This window comes from Heterodontus francisci, chromosome 4, assembly GCF_036365525.1.
Source record: "Heterodontus francisci isolate sHetFra1 chromosome 4, sHetFra1.hap1, whole genome shotgun sequence".
Taxonomy (NCBI): domain Eukaryota; kingdom Metazoa; phylum Chordata; class Chondrichthyes; order Heterodontiformes; family Heterodontidae; genus Heterodontus; species Heterodontus francisci.
In genome coordinates this window covers 40172085-40192958 of record NC_090374.1, presented here as the reverse complement: position 1 = coordinate 40192958, position 20874 = coordinate 40172085, and the positions used below count along the sequence as shown (strand labels likewise).

Here is a 20874-nt window from a genome sequence, read left to right as displayed (position 1 = left end):
TACTGCCCAAGGATCAACACTTAGCCACCCAACAATCTGAACAGTTAAATTCATGGTTCTTCTAGCATGGATCAACATAGACCTAAATTGCCTTTCATTAGATCCACTGGCCTGGGGTTTACTTCGTAGCAGGTATCAGCTGTCTTTTGATCTTCCAGGGAGCAATTATCTGTGAGTAAGTGCTTGAGATGGTTCCATTGCTGCTTTCAACTGTATGTTCTAGATTTAGGTTCAAGGTATATAGTTCAGGGGATCTTGTGCCACCCCCTTGCTTGCCTGGGGATGGTGAGTGATTGTTTCCCTTCAGAACTGTGACAGCTCCACATCTCAAAATGCAGAAGTTGGCAGGAATGAGAACCATTCTAGCTGTCATAAACCTTGTGCTGAATTCCTGGTTGGTACCTGACTTCACTTTGCAGCTAACTGGGGTGGTCATCAATAATGATTAGATCTGGGAGTGTCCTATTTATTATTATGTTGAAATTCTGCAATGAATTCTCTGTTGGGTTATTGGTTCGTGGCTGAGATAGATGGCCTGCATTAATATAATAAAAGCAAAATACTATGGATGCTGGAAATCTGAAAAAACAAAGTGCTGGAAATACTCAGCAGGTCTGGCAACTCTATTTCTCTTTCCACAGATGGTAATGTTTCAATGGTCCTGTTGAAATGTCAGACTTGAAACGTTAACTCTGTTTCTCTCTCCACAGGTGCTGCCTGACTTGAGTATTTCCAGCACTTTGTTTTTATTATAGACAGCCTGCAGTTGCCTGTGGCTATTGAAAGGCTTCTCATGCCAAGAGCAAAATTGCAAGTTGTACTCAGCATGTATTGAACTGACTAAAGCCTTCAACACAGTTAGTTGTGAGGGCCTGTGGAAGATCTTGGCAAAATTTGGCTGTCTAGAACAATTCATCATTATGGCATGGAAATTCCACGACTATATGCTTGCTCGTGTCCTGGACTTGAATCTCATAGAGTCATAGAGAGAGATATAGCACTGAAACAGGCCCTTCGGCCCACCGAGTCTGTGCCAACCATCAACCACCCATTTATACTAATCCTACATTAATTCCATGTCCCCTACCACATCCCCACCGTCCCTCAATTCTCCTACCACCTACCTACATTCGGAGCAATTTACAATGGTCAATTTACCTATCAACCTGCAAGTCTTTGGCTGTGGGATGGAACTGGAGCACCCGGCGGAAACCCACACGGTCACAGGGAGAGCTTGCAAACTCCGCACGGGCAGTACCCAGAACCGAACCCAGGTCGCAGGAGCTGTGAGGCAGGAGTGCTAACCACTGCATCACCAATCTTTTGATGCCTTCCCAGTCACAAATAAAGTGAAGCAGGGCTGTGTGTTGGTTCCTGCCTGTTCAGCATGATGTTCTCTGCTATGCTTTCTGAAGGATTTTGTGTTACTGAAAGTAACATCCACATTAGATATCGCACAAACGGCAAAGTCTTCAATTTGAGGAGACCACAAGCCAAAACCAAAGCTGTGGTTTGTGACTTGTCTCTGACTGTGGCCTAAATACCTGTTCAGAACAAGAAATGCAACATAGCAGGACCACTTCTCATCTGCATATGGTAACTTCAGTCTCACCATCAGCGCCAAAAGGACTGAAATGTACCAACCAGCTCCACAAGAGCAGTATGTGAAGCCAGTTAATACAGTCAATGGTCAAAGGCTTGAAGCAATCGACAAATTTACCTACCTCGGCAGCACCCCCTCCAGAGCAGTTCACAGTGACAATGAAGTCGAAGAATAGCTAAGTTCAGTGTCGCTTTTGGCAAGCTACGAAAAACTGGGGGTGAAGAGGCAGAAGTGAAGGTATACAGAGTGGTTGTCCTTCCCACTCTCTTGTATGCTTGTGAGACATGGACAGTTTACTTCAAGTACACAAACAAGCTACACACTTTAACATGACCTGCTTGCAGAGACTACTCAAGATCAGATGGCAAGACAAGATTCCTAATACTGAGATTCTCACCCTGACTGACATGCCTAGCACTCCACACTCAGCTGGAGAGCCCAAATAAGATGGGCAGGACATGTTGCCAGATGATGAATGCCTGATGAGCACTTGCCAAAAATGCTTTTCTATGATGCGCTAATTGATGTGAACGTTTCACATAGTGGCCAGAAAAAACTCAAGGCCACTCTGAAGGTCTCACTGAAGCGCTTCAGCATCGCCCCTGAGACCTGGGAGAACTTCGCACAGGATCGCTCTATATGGCACCGTTTCATCAGCAAAGGTGCCACCTGCAAGAACAGAACAGTCACACTAGCCAACAGGAAATATGAGCTTCGTGAGTCCAGAGCCGCATGCACCTATTCCGCGCTAACCATATGTATGTGACCGGCATGCAACAGATCTTTTCATGCTCAAATTGGACTGTTTTTAGTCATATTTGAACACATTGCACCTGAAACTTAAGTCACTGAATTCTAGTTGACCTTTATCATCATCTTTGGCCTCCTTGTCTCGAGAGCCAATGGATAAGCGCCTAGGGGTGGTCAGTGGTTTGTGAAGCAGCACCTGGAGTGGCTATAAAGACCTTTATAAAGCTCTGGTTAGGCCCCAACTAGAGTATTGCATCCAGTTCTGGTCACCACACTTTAGGAAGAATGTGTGGGTCCTTGAGAGGGTACAGAGGAGATTTATCAGAATGGTTCCAGGGTTGGGGATCTTGGTTACAAGGTTAGGTTGGAAAAGCTGGAGTCGTTCTCCCTGGAGCAAAGGCGATTGATGGGACATTTGATAGAGGTGTGCAAGATTATGACAGGCTTAGATAAGTTAGACAAGGAAAAGCTATTTCCATTAACTGATGGTACAAGGACTAGGGGACACAGATTGAAGGCTTTGGGCAAGAGATGTGATGAACCAGTGAGTGGTAAGGATACCTTTTATTTCAAGGGATGTCGGCGTCGCTGACAAGGCTAGCATTTGTTGCCCATCCCTAATTGCCCTTGACAACTGAGTTGTTTGCTAGGTCATTTCAGAGGGAAACCAAAAGTCAACCACATTGCTGTGGGTCTGGTGTCACAGGTAGGACAGCAGATTTCCTTACCTAAAGGACATTAGTGAACCAGATGGGTTTTACAACAATCGATAATTTCATGGCACCATTACTGAGACTGCTTTCAATTCCAGATATTTTTATTAATGCAGTAAATTTATTAATTGAATTTAAATTCCACCAGCTACTGTGGTGGGATTTAAACCTGTCGCCAGGGTATTAGCCTGAGACTCTGGATTGCTAGTCTAGTGCCATTACCACAGTGCCACCATCTCCCCTGGAACACTCTGCACCCAAGGGTGGTGGAAGCGGAGACTATGATTTCGACAAGAAATTGGATGGGCCCTTGAAGAAACATACTTGCAGGGCTACAGGGACCATACGGGGCAGTGGAATTAAGTGGATCTTGAGGAGAGGGGTGTGGAGTGGAGAATATAGTAATTGTTTGGCAATTTTGACCATGGCTAATAACTATTCAGCCCTTTTTATATTTAATACATGTTTGCAGGAAATTGATAATGTTGTGCATGAGTAGTCAAGGCTGAGTCCTTTCTTCAGATCAAGTAGGCTTAGAGGGCAGGGATAATTGGATCATGGAGGGAGTGAAGATTTGGGTTAGAAGGGGAAAAGGAGGAGTTTGGGGTTAGGGGAAACTGCCCTAAGTGAGGAGGGGGGAGTCCAGAGTAATTCTTTAGCCTGGGGATGGAGGTAGTGGTGGCTGGTCTCGGGCTGCCAAGTGCCTTTTTTGTGTGAGTTGGCGAAGTACCTTAGTGTGCCATGATTTGCTGATTTTTCAACAAATGAGGCTTCAATTTTCCTAACATTGAAAAGGTTCTGATATATTAAATGCACAGGAGTTAATTCTTTGAGTAGGCCTTGATATTTTGTTGGTGAATCCCTGGAGAGGTTTTGGTATTTCAAGTTTAAAGACGCTCCAATTTTATTCCCAAAGAAAATGCCTTTCTGTGCTAGTGATTTCCTTCTGGACAGGCACCAATTTCTCTAGGTTTGTTACTGAGAATAAGGCATTGTGGTGTTTTTTTTTTTTGTTTTTTTAGTTTTAGTGATACAGCACTGAAACAGGCCCACCGAGTCTGTGCCGACCATCAACCACCCATTTATACTAATCCTACACTAATTCCATATTCCTACCACATCCCCACTTGTCCCTATATTTCCCTACCACCTACCTATACTAAGGGCAATTTATAATGGCCAATTAACCTATCAACCTGCAAGTCTTTTGGCATGTGGGAGGAAACCAGAGCACCCGGAGGAAACCCACGCAGACACAGGGATAACTTGCAAACTCCACACAGGCAGTACCCAGAATTGAACCCGGGTTGCTGGAGCTGTGAGGCTGTGGTGCAAGCCACTGTGCCGCCCAATGTTATCAACATTAACAAAGTTTAACATCGAAAACTCCTATAGCAGTGCTGTCTATTGGCTTAACAAATATTGCTGGTAAATGTGGGCACTTTTATAGGATTTTCCATAGGACATTTTCTTTATCCTTTGAGATGGTCGGTAAAAAAGCAATTCTGGTCAGTTTTATCTTTGACTTCTTTCTTAATCCAGTTAAGTTTAGTATGGGTACAAATCTGTATTCTGGTACCAACAGTATATTTCAATGGTGATAACATTTGGAAGTCTTAATGTAACTGATGTGGGATGCCATTTGATAGCTGCAGTTAATAATGCATGGCAAGTCTACTTGGTGGAATAAATTTATTATGTCCAGAAAATGGTCATTTTTAATTACCGTAAGTTGAGAGAAACAGCGTGTATTTATATATTGCTATGTGATTCTCGGGATATTCTCATGCATTTCATAGAATTATAGAATCGAAGAAATTTTCACGATGGAAGGAAGCCATTTGGCCTGATGTGTCCACACTGGCCGACAAGTAGCTATCTAGCCTAATCCCACTTTCCAGCTCTTAGTCAGTAGCCTTGTAGTTTATGGCACTTCACGTGTATATATCCAAGTACTTTTTAAATGGTACAAAGGTTTCTGCCCCTGCCATCCTTTCAGGCAGTAAGTTCTAGACTCTCGCCACCCTCTGGATGAAAAAAATTCCTGTCAAATCTCCTCTAAACCACCTAACTCTTACCCTAAATCTATACCCCTGGTTATGGACCCCTTAACCAAGGGGAATAGGTCCTTTCTATCCACTCTACCTGGACCCCTCATAACTTTAAACACTTCAATTAAGTTTCGCCTCAGCCACCTCCGTTCCAAAGAAAACAATCCTAGCCTGTCCGGTCTTACCTCATAACTAAAATTCTCCAGTCCAGGCAACATCCTCGTAAATGTCCACTGTACCCCCTCTAGTGCAGTTACGTGCGGTGACCAGAACTGCAGGCAGTACTCCTGCTGTGGCCTAACTAGTGTTTTATGCAGTTCCAGCATAATGTCCCAGCTCTTAGATTCTGTGCATCGGCTAACAATGGCAAGTATCCCATATTCCTTTTTGACTACTTTATCTACCTGTCCAGCTACTTCAGGGATCTGTGGGCATGCACTTCCAAGATTCCTCTATATTTCTCTATCCTACCATTTATTGTGTATCCCCTTGCCTTCTTAGCCTTCCCCAAATGCATTACCTCACACTTCTCTGTTTGCCACTGTTCTGTCCATCTGATTAGTCCATTGATACCTTCCTGCAGTCAACAGCTTTCTTCCTTATCAGCCAAACAGCCAGTTTTTGTATCAGCTGCAACCACCTTAATCATACCCCCTACATGCAAGTCCAAATCATTGCTATATACCACAAAAAGCAAGGGACCTAGTATGGAGCCCTGCTGAGCCCCACTAGAAACAGCCAGTCATAAAAATACCCATTGACCATAATGCTTTGCTTGCTGGCTCTGAGTCAATTTTGGATCTAACTAGCCATGGGCTTTTACTTTCGTGACCTGTCTGCCATATGGGACCTTATCAAAAATCTTGTTAAAATCTATATAGACAACATCAAATGCAATACCCTCATGGACATTCCTTGTTACCCCCTCAAAAAATCATTTTAGTCAGACGCGACCTTCCCTTACTAAATCCATGCTAATTGTCTTTGATTAATCCATGTCTTTTTAAATGAAGATTTATCATGTCCCTCAGAAATTTTTCCAATAATTTTCCCACCATTGAGGTTAGCCTGACTGGCCTGTAATTACTCGGTCTGTCCCTTTCTCCCTTTTTAAACAATGGCACAATGTTAGCTGTCCTCTGGCATCACGCCTTTAGCCAGAGAGGATTGAAAGATGATGGCCAGAACCTCTGCTATTTCTTCTCTTGCTTCCCTTAACGGCCTAGGATATTTCATCTGGGCCTGGGGATTTATCCACTTTCAAGGATGTTAAACTCTTTAATACTTCCTCTCTCTGTTAATTTCATCACATATTTTGCACTGCTCCTCCCTGACTGCAATGTCTGTATCGTCCCTCTTTTGTGAAAACAGATGCAAAGTATTAGTTAAGAACTGCACTACATCCTTTGCCTCCACACACAGATTACCCTTATGGACCCGAATAGGCCCTCCTCTTTCTTCGGTTATCCTCTTGCTCTTTGTGTATTTATAAAAAAAACTTTGGGTTTTCCTTGATTTTACTTGCCAATATTTTTTCATGCCTTTTCTTTGCTTTCCTAATTTCCTTTTTAATTTCATGCCTTTTTATACTGTAGATTTTCTGCAGTATTGAGCCCTCAGTACCTGTTATAAGCTTCCCTTTTGTACTTTATCCTCTCCTTTAAGCCTTGACATCCAGGGGGCTCTGGATTTGCTGGTCCTGCCCTTTTTCTTTAAGGGAACATACTTGCTCTGAATCCTCACTATCTCTTCCTTGCATGCCTTCCACTGAAGTGCTCTGCAACTGATACCCCTTCCACCTGTCCAGCTTCATTCTCTAAAACTAAGTCCAGAACCACACTCTTGCTTGTTGGACTTGCTACATACTGGCTTAAAAAAAGTTCTCGTGAATGCATTTTAAGAAGTTTTCTGCCTCTGTGCCTTCCGTACTAATTCCAGCCCACGTAATAGGGTAGTTGAAATCCCCTGCTTTTACTGCCCTATTGCTTTTGCACCGCTCAGAAATTTGCCTGCATATTTGCTCTTCTGTCTCCCTCTGACTTTTTGGGGGTTTATAGTACACTCCCAGTAGTGTGATTGCCTGTTTTATTTGTTCTTCAGTTTAATCCATATGACCTCATTTGCTGATCCTTCTACGATATCATCCCTCCTCATGGAGAACTACAGACCTGTAGTAGGGAAAATGTTAGAATCTGTTATAAAGATGAGATAATTGGACACTTGGAAAATAATACAATTGGGCAGTGTCAACATGGATTTGTGAAAGGAAATCATGTTTGACAAACCTGTTGGGAGTTTTTTTGAGGATGTTACTTGTAGCATGGATAAAGGAGAACCAGTGGATGTGGTGTATTTGGATTTTCAGAAGGTTTTTTGATAAGGTCCCACACAGGAAGTTAATGAACAAAATTAGAGCACGTGGAATTGCGGGTAATATACTGCAATGGACTGAGAATTGGTTAACAGACAAAGCAGAGAGTAGGAATAAATGGGTCATTCCTAGGATGGCAGGCTGTTACTCGTGGGGTACTGCAAGGATCAGTGCTTGGGCCACAACATGTTCACAATCTATATAAATGATTTGGATATGGGGACCAATTGTAATATTTCCATATTTGCTGATGAGACAAAACTAGGAGGGAATATAAGTTGAGGAGGATACAAGGAGGCTTCAAGGGGATTTGGGATTTGAAAAAACGGAAAGGCAGAGTATTTCTTAAATGGTGAGAGGTTGGGAAGTGTTGATGTCCAAAGAGACCTGGGAGTCCTTGTTCATGAGTCACTAAAAGCTAGTATGCAGGATCTGGAAGCAATTAAGAAGGCAAGGGGATTTGAGTACAGGAATAAAGATGTATTGCTGCAATTGTATGAAGTCTTGGTGAGACCACACCTGGAGGATTGTGTACAGTTTTGGTCTCCTTATTTAAGGGAGGATATACTTGCCATTGAGGGAGTACAACCAGACTAATCCCTGGGATGGTGGGCTTGTCTTATTAGGTGAGATTGCTGAAACTGGGCCTGTATTCTCGAGAGTTTCGAAGAATAAGAGGTGATCTTATTGAAACTTACAAAATTCTTATAGGGCATGACAGGGTAGATGTGGATCATATGTTTCCTCTGGCTGGTGAGTCTAGAACAAGGGGACACAATCTCAGTATAAGGGGCAGGCCCATTTAAGTCAGAGATGAGGAGGAATTTCTTTACTCAGAGGGTGGTGAATCTGTGGAATTCTCTACCCCAGAGGGCTGTGGAAGCTCAATCATTGAGCATGTTCAAGACAGAAATCGATAGATTTCTGGATACTAATGACATCAAGGGATATGGGGATAGTGGGGAAAATGGCTTAGAGTTGATGATCAGCCATGATCTGTTTGAATGTTTGGAGCAGGCTCGACAGGCCGAGTGGTCTACTCCTCCTATTTCCTATGATCCTATAATTGTTTATTTAATCAATAGTGTGACACCGCCGCCACTTTCTTATCCTCCCTCGTCTGAAAACCCTCTAACCATGATTGTTGAGCTGCCATTCCTGCCCTTCTTTCAGTCATGTCTCAGTAATAGCAATAATAAAAACTCCCCCGTCAGTCTGTGTCTCAGCTCTTCTGCCTTGTTCCCTAAGCTTCTTGCATTGAAATATATACCATTTAGCACTGCCAAATGTTGTTGTTGTCTATTTTCTAGACTTTGTTTCCTCTGTCTTCCAAACATGCTTATTAATTTTTCTGTATTCCATTTCCAACTTTTCTTCTCTACCTTCTGAAGCTACTCGGGTTCCCATCCACCTGCCAAGCTAGTTTAGACCCTTCCCAACATCACTAGCAAACACCCCAGGAGGATATTGGTCCTTACCCTGTTGAGGCACAACCTGTCCTGTTTGTACAGGGTCCCATCTTCCCCAGAAGCGGCCCCAATGCCTCAGGAATCTAAAGCCCTTCCTCCTGCACCATCTCTCCAGCCATGTATTCATCAGCTCTGTCTTCCTATTTTTGGATAGGAATGTGGCACTGGGGGTAATCTGGAGATTACGATCTTTTTAAGGTCCTGCTTTTCAATCGCCTACATCCCTAAATTCTGCCTTCAGCACCTCATCCCTCTTTCTGCTTATGTCGTTGGTATCAATAAGGACCATGACCTCTGGCTGTTCATCCTCCACCCTCAATGTCTTGTAGTCGCTCAGTGACATCCTAGACTCTGGCACCAGGGAGGCAACATGCCATCCTGGAGTCACATCTGTGGCCACAGAAGAGACTGTCTGTCCCCTGACTATTGAATCCCCTACCAGTATTGTGGTCCCACTTTTCTTCCTCCCTCCAGTGTAGCTGAGCTACCCATGGTGCCGTTAACTTGGCTGTGCCTGCCCCAGAGGAACTATCGCTCTCATCAGTATTCAGAACGAGATGCACTCATGGCGTCACTGCCCTATCTGCTTGGTCCTCCTTGTCCTTCTGACCCATTCCCCCTCTGTCTACACATTTTTAAGCTGTGGGACGACCACTTCCAGAAACATATGATCCTCAAAGCTCTCAGCCTCACGGATGCTCCCGTAGTGACTCCAGCTGCTACTCAAGCTTCAAAGCCCAGAGCTTGAGCTACTCTAGCTGGCAACACTTCCTGCCATGTATTTACTTTCTAGACTAATATCTAAAAACGCTTACTAGCTACTCACCAGTTAGCTCCTTTCCTGGGACGCCACTATAGTTATTTTGCAGATGTTGCTTTTGTTGTCAGAGATTTCGCTGGAGGCTCTCCCACCCATTTTACCTCATCGGTCCCTGGGCTCAATCTCCAGCCAGGCCTACAGCTGTTGCCGCTGAGTCTCTCCATAACATAGATGACTGTGTCCCTGCTCACCTAATTAATGTCATGGACTTCAGGTCTCACTGTATCCCACTCCCTCACTCAGACCGCTCCGTTTGTGAAAAACCAGGGCAGCACCTCTTCCTCACTGCGCTGAATTCCCTCAGTCAGCAGATTCCCTGAGTTAAGTACTTTATTGAAGCAATACTCTGTCGAGCTGGACTTCATGCATAAGCAAAGGCCTCCTGTATTTATGGACCAAAACTTTACAGCCAACTGTTCACCTTTGAGGTGTGGTTACAGTTATGTAGGCAAATTCAGCACCTAATGTGTGCACAACAAGATCCCACAAAGGACAAATAAATGAATGGCATTGTGATTTCATTTGGTCATATCTTTTTGGACAAATATTGGCTAAGACACTGGTGAAACTCCCTGATGCTGCTTCTGATCAGACAGATGATGCTTTGGTGTCATTGGAAAACTTGCTGATCTGCCAAAGCAGCACCCTTTCAATTAAGGGGCTGAACCCAGAGTTTTCTGACTCCGTGATGAGAGTACTATCAGCTGAGCCAAGCTGATACTAACTGAAATACAATAAAGTGAAAAATGTAAGAGAACATCCTGAGAAGACGACACAGCAGTAGAACTGCAAGTTCTGCTCTTGATCAATGCTGACACCTGCTGGGTGTTGGGTGAGGACAGAATGAGGTACAACAATAATTGTCTTCACTGTTAAATAATCTGCCTGGACGCCTGTGTGAGGAACAGCCAATTTGTGTCTGTAAACCCCTCTGAGCAGAAATCAACACCTTCAGCGTAAGCAAAAGTAGGACAAAAATTGAAAAACACTAAAATACTTTTTGCTGCAATGGAACTGTGGAAAGGTGACTTGCTGTTGGCAAAATGCCAAAATCAAATTGTGTTTGACCAACATATGTACTCTGTTTCTGAACTGATTTGTTAAGTTTTATTTTAATCTCATGTTTAAGTTCTGTTTGTTTTTCTTGCTACCCTATCCCTTGTTCTTTAGGCCTGTCGAGGAAACGAATTTGATGCAGGTGTTGAGACGGACAGTGTTGCAGAGGAAAAAAGTACTCCCCTGAAAAAGATACCTATAGAGGCTGATTTCCTGTATGCTTATTCTACAGCACCTGGTGAGTGAAAAAGCATAATGTTCTGGTATTGCAGCTACTGTTCATGCTTCAGTTGCAAAATTGTCAGGAAAGTATAGAATGGAGCCTAGGTGTATTGACCAAGAATCATTTAGCGCTCTTCATTGACTGAGAGCAATCCACTTTCACTGGAGACCATTCCTATGTGGGCTTTTTGCTTGTTGGAGGAAGATTTGAAAGGTGAGTGCCAAAACAATAGTGTGAATACCCTGCAGCTGTAGACCTGTGTGCATGCAGTCCAGGACTCTGATCATTTGGAATACAAACAGACAGACAGTGCTGTAAATACTCAGCAGGTTAGGCAGCATCTGTGGAGAGAGAAGCAGAGTTAACGTTTCAGGTCTGTGACATTTCATTAGAACACATTACTCTGATCATTTGATATTGGATATTTGAGCTCAGTACTATTTGGATTTCACACAGCTTGAGCCAGTTGGGCCATAGGTTGCACAAATGACCTAGCCAATAATGGCTGGTAGGCCAACCGTTACACTGCAGTAATAAAATACACAGTAAAGAAACAGAAGCAAAATATTGCAGATGCTGGAAATCTGAAATAAAACAAGAACTGCTGGAAATACTCAGCAGGTCTGGCAGCATCTGTGGAGAGAGAAGCAGAGTTAACGTTTCAGTTCAGTGACCCTTCATCAGCCTTGGGGATAAAGAGGGTGTTCTGATGATGAAGGGTCATTGACCTGAAATGTTAACTCTGCTTCTCTCTCCACAGATGCTGCCAGACCTGCTGAGTATTTCCAGCACTTTTTTTCTTTTTATTTTAGGAAAGGAACAGAACCTGATATTAGCCTCGTGGAGCATGGTCTCCTTAATGACGAGCCTGAAATCAATGACCAGAATAGAGAACTGCTCTGGTAGAATTGGCTTGTTATGACATGCATATTGACAAAACCAGGCTTCCTGGCTGGCTGAAGAGATGTTGGTGTAAGATGACCTGGGCTACACCACCTTCTGGTATTCTAAGCAGAAGAGTGGCATATTCTGTTGGTGTAGGAGTTGCAATACTGTGCAGTCGAGTCATCTGCCAAAAGGCATCAGAAAATCAGAGACTTATGGCCTTTTGTACCTTTGCTGACTCTTGGAACAAACAGCAATGCTCAGTCCCACACCCCTACTTTTTGTCCGTAACCCTGCAAGTTCCTTATCCTCAATTGTCCGTCCAACTCTCTTTAAATTATTTGTAGAATCGGCTTCAGGCAGAGATTTCCAGTTCCCTACAACTGTGAAAAATTAATTCACATGGGGGATCTTTAAGGAGGAAATGTTTCCATTACAGGCTAGGTACATTACAACAAGGGCGAAAGGTAGGGGAACCAAAGCTAGGGCTAATTGGATGACAAGGGAGGTGGAGAATATGATGAAACAAAAAAGAGGGTGTATGGTGCAAGTTGGGTGAATTCTTCAAGCGAGAACCAGGCCAAATTCAGTGAGTTGAGAGGGGAACTGAAGTGGAAAATAAGACTGGCAACGAGAGAATATGAGAATAGAATGGCAGTTAACATAAAAGGGAACCCAAAAATCTTTGGCAGCGGGTAGTAAGAGGCAGGGTGTGTCCTATTGGGGACAAAGAGGGTGATTTATGCTTAGAAGCATAGGGTAAGGCTTGAATACTTAATGAGTACTTTGTATTGGTGTTTACTAAGGAAGTGGATGCTGACAAAATATTGGTAGAGGTAATGAATGAAGTCAAAATTGATAGGCAGGATGTATTAGAAAGACTGGCTATGCTTAGAGTGGATAAATCGTCTGGTCCGATTGCTTGTGTCACAGGTTGCTAAAGGAAGTCGGCGTGGAGATAGCGGAAGGTCTTGCTATAATTTTCCAGTCTTCTTGAGATATGGGGGAGGTGCAGAGGTTTGGAGAGTGGCAAATGTGACACCCTTATTTAAGAAAGGGTGTAAGGACAGTCCTTGTAACTACAGGCCTGTCAGTTTAAAATCAGTGGTGGATGGGGTTTTAGAAACAATAATTGGGGGAAAAAATCAACAGGCACTTAGAGAGGTTTGTATTAGTTAGGGAGAGGCAGCATGGATTTGTAAAAGGAAGAATGTGCTTGAGTAATCTAATTGAATTTTTTGATGCACTAACAAAGAGGGTTGATGAAGGGAATGCAATAGATGTTGTCTATATGGATTTTAAGAAAGCATTTGATGGAGTACCACATAAAAGGTTGGTTAACAAAATTGAGGCTCATGGAATAGGAGAGTTAGTGTCAGCTTGGATGAAAAGTTGGCTTAAGGACAGAAAACAGTGAGTCATGGAAAATAGTTGTTTTTCAAACTGGAGGATGGTGGACAGTGGTGTCCCCTAAGGGTCAATGCTGGGACCACTGCTTTTTTGACACATATAAATGACTTAGATATTGGAATACAGTAGAATTTTGAAATTTGCCAATGATACTAAACTTGGAGATGTGGCAAAGATCATACCAATCGACAGCAACAGGGCATAGGCTAACAGAACGGGCTGACAAGTGGCAGATGGAATTTAATACAGAGAAGGGTGAGATGATGCATTTTGGCAGAAGGGATAGGGAGAGGCAATAAAGACTTAATGTCACAGTACTAAAGAATGTACAGAGACAGAGGAACCTGGGGTTCATGTGCATTGATCTTTGAAGGTGGCAGGACATATTGCGAGGGTAATCAAAGCATCTCTTGGGCTTCATTAAATTGAGGTATTGAGTACAAAAGCAGGGAAGTTATGCTGAATCTTTTATTATAAAGATTTGGTTTGGCCCCAACTGGACTATTGCATCCAGTTCTGGTCACCGCACTTTAGGAAGGATGTGAGGATCTTTGAGAGGGTGCAGAGGAGATTTACCAGACTTATTCCAGGTATGAGGGATTTTAGCTACAAGGTTGGGTTGAAGAAGCTGGAGTGGTTGTTCTTGGAGCAAAGGAGAACGGGTGATTCGATAGAGGTGTACAAAATTATGACTAGCTTAGATGAGGTAGATAAAGAAAAGCTGTTCCCATTAGTTGATGGTACAAGCACTAGGGGACACAGATTGAAGGTTTTGGCCTCCCGTGCTGTAATGTCTCGTCTCCCCTCTGATCTATTTCCAGTGGTTTTGAGACTGACCAAGTTATTGACTCTCACGTCACAGGAAATTAATTTGCCCTATTTACTCTATCAAAACTTATCTTGAAAACCTCTATTAGGTCACCTCTTAACCTTCTGTGCTCCAAGTAGAAGATCTAACTTTTCCAACCCACGCTTGTAATCGAAGTGCCTCATCCCTGGTAATACCTTGGTAAACCTCTGCACCCTTTCTAATGCTTTTACATGTTTCCTGAAGTGCAGTGCCCAGAATTATCCAGAATACGGCAGAAGGGGCCTAACCAGGGTTTTATAAAGCTCTAACATGATGTATTTGCCTTTTATAATCTATTCTTTTATATATAAACCAAAGTAGCCCATACACTTTAACAACCCCGTCCTGCCACCTTTAAGGATTTGTGCATTTGGACACCACCCCTTCTTGTCACTGAGCCATTTTTGTAGTCATGCCATCACTTTCCCCTCAATGCTATGGGTTTTCATCTTCTTAAGCCTCCTGTTGGCATTTTGTTGAATGCCTTCTGAAAGTCCATATATACATCTACAGTACTACTTTGATTAACCTTCTGTGTTCCCTCATCAAGTAATTCAAACAGGTTAGCCAGGCATGAAATAAAAACAGAAAATGCTGGAAATATTCAGTGGGTCTGGCAGCATCTGTGGAGAGAGAAAGAGCTAACGTTTCAGATCTGTGAGCTTTCATCAGACGTGATTTTCTTTCAGGATGGTATGGTCAAGAATATCACTGAGCGGCTGTAGAACACTATGAGGGGGAGGGTGAACAGCGGCGATTGTGGTCCATATCAGTACCAACAACATGGGTAGAAAGAGGATGAGGCCCTGCAAGCGGATTTTAGGGAGCTAAGAAGGAAACTAGTAAGCTGGACCTCAAGGGTGGCCCTGTCCGGATTAATCTTGGTGCCATGCACTAGTGAATAAAGAAATAAGAGGATAGAGCAGATGAATGCATGACCGGAGAGATGGTGCAGGAGGGAGGGCTTCATATTTCTGGGACATTGGGACTGGTTCTGGGGGAGATAGGATCTGTACAGGCTGGGTGAGTTGCACCTGAACAGAGCAGGGACCAATGTCCTTGCAGTCAGTTTATTGGGAGGGTTTAAACTAACTCGGCAGATGGATGGGAACCAGAAGGTAACATTAGAGAGGAAAACCAAGGTGCACAAAGAACTGGGAGAGGCAGATAGCACAAGCATAAGAAATAGTAAGATATTAGTTGGAGTCAAAGTAAAAGGAAATGCAGTAAGTTCTAAATTGAGTTTACAGTGCATGCATGTGAATGCACGGAGTGTGGTAAATATTGTTGGTGAGCTGCAGGTACAGATAGCCACGTGAGAATATGACATTGTGGCGATTAGGGAGATCTGGCTCAAAAAAGAGCAGAGACGGGTGCTAAATATTCCTGGGTAGAAGGTGTTCAGAAAAAATAGAGAAGGAAAGAAAGGGGAAGGGATAGCGATATTGATTAAGGAGAATATTATAGGACTGGAGAGAGAGGATGTCCTAGAGGGGTCAAGGGGTAAATCTATTTTTTAGAGCTAAGAAACAAATAGAGCTACCATTACATTATTGGATGCATTCTATTAGCCAGTAACTAGTGGGAAAAATAGAGGAACAAATTTGCAAGGAAATTAAATAGTTGCAAAAACTATAGAGTGGTTATAATTGAGGACTTTATCCTAACAAAGATTAGAATAGTAATAGTGTACAGGGCACAGAGGGGAAAGGGTTTTTGAAGTATATTCAGGAGAATTTTGGAGATCAGTATATTTACAGTCCAATGAGGAAGGAGGCATTGCTGGATCTGGTTTTGGGGAATGAGGTGGATCAAGTGTCACTGGGGAAGCATTTAGGGGACAATGTTCCAGGTTAGCTATGGAAAAGTGTAACAAGTGGTGTGCCACAGGGGTCTGTGCTGGGGCCTCAACTTTTTACAATTTATATAAATGACTTGGATGAAGGTACTGAAGGTATGGTTGCTAAATTTGCTGATGACACAAAGATAGGTAGTAAAGTAAATTGTGAAGAGGACATAAGGGGGCTACAAAGGTTAGATAGGTTAAGTGAGTGGCAAATGGAGTATAATGTGGGAAAGTGTGAAATTGTCCACTTTGGCAAGAAGAATAAAAAAGAAGCATATTATCTAAATGGTGAGAGATTGCAGAGCTCTGAGATGCAGAGGGTTCTGGGTGTCTTAGTGCATGAATCGCAATAGGTTAGTATGCAGGTACAGCACGTAATTAGGAAAGCTAATAGAATGTTATCGTTCATCGCGAGGGGAATTGAATGCCAAAGTAAGGAGGTTATGCTTCAGCTATACAGGGCATTGGTGAGACCACACCTGGAGTACTGTGTACAGTATTGGTCTCCTTATTTAAGGAAGGATGTAAATGCGTTGGAGGCAGTGCAGAGAATGTTTATTGGACTAATAACCTGGAATGGGCGGACTGTCTTGTAAGGAATCTGTCCCAGGTAAATTGTAATCAAAAATTGGCAAGCAAAACTGTATTGGATCGATAGCCAACCTTTAAAGAGGAGATAATTCAGGTGCAGTTGAGGTACATTCCCTTGAGGCGGGAAGGTAGGTCAAACAAAGCCAGAGCTCCCTGGAAGACGGAAGAGATAGAGAGTAAGATGAAGTAGAAAAAGAGTGAGTATGACTGATATAAAAACAAAAAATGCTGGAAATACTCAGCAGGTCTGGCAGCATCTGTGGAGAGAGAAGCAGAGTTAACATATGTGAATGAGTTCCCTGCAATTGCCAATGTTGGAAAGCCACCAAGGCAATGAAGAACCAGTAAAGCTCCAGGATTGGATTGAATTCCTGCAGAGGTTAGTCATTTACAGCTGTGGGGATTTTACTGAGCAGCTACATAAACTCGTCAAAACCATTTGGAGAGATTTAAACAATCTCACCATTATCATCTGCAAGCAGAAAGGGAAGAGTAACTAGCAATTATTCAAGAATTTTGCTGCTTTTGGTAGTGGGAAAATACTCAGTGCATAAAAATGTCATTGACTGGATTTTTCCAGTCACTACTGGTATGATTTTCATCACTGCACAGATTTAGGAGAAATGTGTGAAATAGCAATGGGACTTTTATGCAGTCTTCATTGACTAAGGCTTTTGATGTGATCAATCAACAGGATATATATTAACTGATGCAGAGATGGTTTTGTCCAGATTCTACATTCCTTCTATGATGGAATGTTTAGCAGAATGAGTGCTAATTGAGTGCAGTCTAATCATTAATGGAGTCCAGCAAAAGTGTTTTCTTGTCCATAGCCTCTAGCCTTAATCAATGAAGACTGCATAAAAGTCCCATTGCCATTTCACACTTTTCTCCTAAATCTGTGGAGTGATGAAAATCATACCAGTAGTGACTGGAAGAATCCAGTCAATTACATTTTTATGCACTTGAGTATTTTCCCATACCCTGTGGAAGGGACTTGGAGTAGGTGACATAAGCTGTCACTCATGAGAGGTTAGGAACATAGGAACAGGAGTAGGCCGTTCAGCCTGTCGAGCCTGCTCCACCATTCAATTAGATCATGGCTGATCATCTACCTCAATGCCAGTTGCCCGCACTTACCCCATATACCTTGATGTCATTAGTATTCAGGTTCTTTTATCCAGCATTGAGTGGATGGTTGGCAAGGACCCACTTAGAGCTCTGGCTAATGCATAGATTTTATTTCTATCTCTTTAGGGAGTTTAATCTGTTTTCTGTAGCTCACCTGATATTTCTTTCACACCTCTGTCCCCCTCCTATATTGTTCAAATATATTTTAGGGGCAAGATAGTTAAGGTATATTGAACACCACGCATTTCGGGTACTAGAGTGATCACGTGAAGCTAATCTCCAGGTGTATTTATTGTATGGATGTTGCATTTAGATTTTGATTTGGAAAGTTTTCTAATGAAAATCTCAGAAGTATTTCAGTTGCGTACCATTTATTTTATGTTTTCCAGGCTATTACTCTTGGCGAAATACAGGCAATGGTTCGTGGTTTATTCAGTCATTATGTCATGTACTGGATAGGTATGGCAAGGAACTTGAGGTCATGCAGTTGCTTACCAGAGTCAACCACAAAGTGGCACTAGAATTTGAATCCAGCACAAATCAAGTGAGCATCAATGAAAAGAAGCAAATACCTTGCATTATTTCCATGCTAACAAAAGAACTTTACTTTAATTGTTAAGACCCCTTTGGAAGTGTGTGAAAATTGCTCAAATTGTATACAGATCCATTCCAAAATAAATGCTTTCTACAACTTGCAATAATTTGCCTGCCAGCAGAGAAATAGCCGTTTAACCAAAATACCCAATCTTATAGGGATTTTTAGTTCTGGTTATTTTGATTAGCTGAATACATTTTCTCAAATATGTTCAGTTAAATTGTTGAATATAACATCTTCCCAATAATTTTGAAAATCTGCCGTTTATTTTTGAGTTTCATTGTAGAGAGCAACTTGCTAGGTTTTAATAACTCCATTCTGTAAGGGTACTTTTTAATGTAAAGTTACTTTTGATAAAATCGTGCTTTGAGGATCTCAAGGTACCGTGTATGTTGAACTATACATCAATTTTTCACAATTGCAAGGAATCCCAGTGGGGAGCAACTAAGTGCACATGGTGGAGGACTATTAGCTTTGCTGTCTTTCAAATGTGTTAACATTTCACACTAACATGTTAACAAAACAATGGCCATTGCAGTCTGTTCTTTCAGTCTTGGCTCAACAGTAACACTTTCACCTCTGAATCAGAAGATTGAGAGTTCAAGGTCGTCTCCAGAATCTTGAGCAACTAAACAAGGATGATATTTCAGTGTACTATTGAAAAGATTGCTGCACTGTCAGTTGCTATCTTCCAGGTGAGACTTTAAACAGAGGCTCAGCCTTGCTCCCCCACCACCTCCCCTCAGATGGATCTAAAAGATCCCATGGAACTATTCGAAGAGCAGGGAGTTCTCCCGTTGTTTTGGCCAACATTTGTTCCTCAAGCAACAGCATTAAAATAGATTAACTGGTCATTAACGTGCTTTGTGGAAATTTGCTGCCATGTTTATCTACATTACAAAAGTGACTAAATTTCAAAAATATTTTGTCTGAAGGATTAGAACATCCACAGATAGTGAAAGGCCCGATATAAATAAAACTTGAATGTTTGAGTGGAGGTGGTTTCACTAATTGCTCAATTGTTGGATGTCAGAATTGTCAAGCAAAATTGCTGCCAACTACAAAGTTCAGGAGGGTTTCTGACCAATCTTTTTCCCTGCATTAAGTTTTACATAGCAAAGTCACAGTAAAGGTAAGCTCATATAGTATGAAAAATTCTTAAACCAATGAAATGAACATGAAACCATGGATTGGTAGTATTGTCATTTGGAATTTGAAGCTGTTTTATTAAATCAGTCTGGACATTCCTTGTATGTAATTAGTAAGACTGAAATCTTGATGAAACACAAATTCTTGATGGATTGTATTTCAAACTCTTTCCTCAGTTTGTCACCATCTCAAATTCCCCCACATATTTCCTACTAAAAGATGAGCATAACTTGCTCCCTGGCCTCTACAGAGGATTCTCAAGCCTCTCTGGTAATTTATTATGGTTGAAGATGATTTGTGCCTTTTTCTCTATTCTCTGCCCCTGTGGAGTGGATGGGGAGCTCAACCACTGGTTCTGCTCAGTGCCTTTATCTCATGACAATTGACGTCATGAACTTGCATCTAGGCTACAAACCTCTTCAGATGTTGGCACAGCAGATTTGTACATCAATGCATTGCTGCGTCAAAAAATAGATGTTTTTATTTAAAAAATGAAAGCTTTGTCTTTTTGCAATGTTTGAAAATTTTAGAGCTTGATTCTGTGTACTTTCAGCTAACAATAATGAAAACTGTTTAATTTAGCACTGCATAATTAAACTTCAAAATGTTCCAACTGCCAGTACTTGACGTTTACTTTTTTTAAAAATTTATGCTGAATATTGGAAGCTGTCAATATTTTTCCTGTTTACAGACACACATCAATTTGTTCATTTCAGTCATGCAATGTTACTGCTGTGCAATAAGTCCAATCATTTTTAATCCTACTAGGTGCTAATCGCTGTATTATGAACTTTGTAATGTAAATTATAATCCAGCATGCTTTCCCACATGGTGCTTAGTAGGTACAGGTTTCCATCTAACTTGCAACAACTTGGGTTTATATAGCATCTGTATTGTAAAAAAAAAAAGTCCCAATGTAATTCTTTTATACATGAATAGGTGGTTTTTAATCAGTTGAAATGCATTTTGATAAAATATTTTCATGTTTGTATGATTTTGGTATTTGTTACAGAGGAGTTGTACAGATCTACTCTTTCTCGGGGAGAAAAGCAAATTACAGTTGAGTCCTATAAATGGCTGACCAGTCAATTTGGATATGGAAAATAAATTTTTGTTCTGGGGTTTATACAAAGAATTTATAATTTGTACAAAGGAGTTATAATTTGAATCGTATTACAAAAAAAAGTTCCTCTGAAGCGGTCAGAAGGCTTCATGATAACTGATAGCCATGTAAGAAATAAGCAACCATATTTCAAGAGGTAATTTTACATCGACAGCAAGAGCCATTTAAAAAAAAATTGTTCTGGGATGTGGGTGACAGCGGCAAGGCAGTCTGCTCCAGATGCATTGTTAACCATGTA

The 20874-nt window shown here is 41.9% G+C and overlaps 1 protein-coding gene across 4 annotated transcripts in view; it reads left to right on the top strand.

The window, feature by feature from the left end:
• casp3b (caspase 3, apoptosis-related cysteine peptidase b) overlaps positions 1-20553 on the top strand; it is a 72195-nt gene extending 51642 nt beyond the window's left edge. For 3 of the 4 annotated variants that reach the window (XM_068029387.1, XM_068029388.1, XM_068029389.1), the window contains exons 7-8: positions 10948-11071; positions 18159-20552. In XM_068029387.1, coding sequence (XP_067885488.1) covers positions 10948-11071; positions 18159-18388 — 354 coding nt within the window. In that variant the 3' untranslated portion in view covers positions 18389-20552. Of the gene's footprint in view, positions 1-10947; positions 11072-18158 lie in introns of all 4 variants that reach the window. The other variant, XM_068029390.1, reaches the window with a different exon arrangement.
• The last annotated feature ends 321 nt before the right edge of the window (positions 20554-20874 follow it).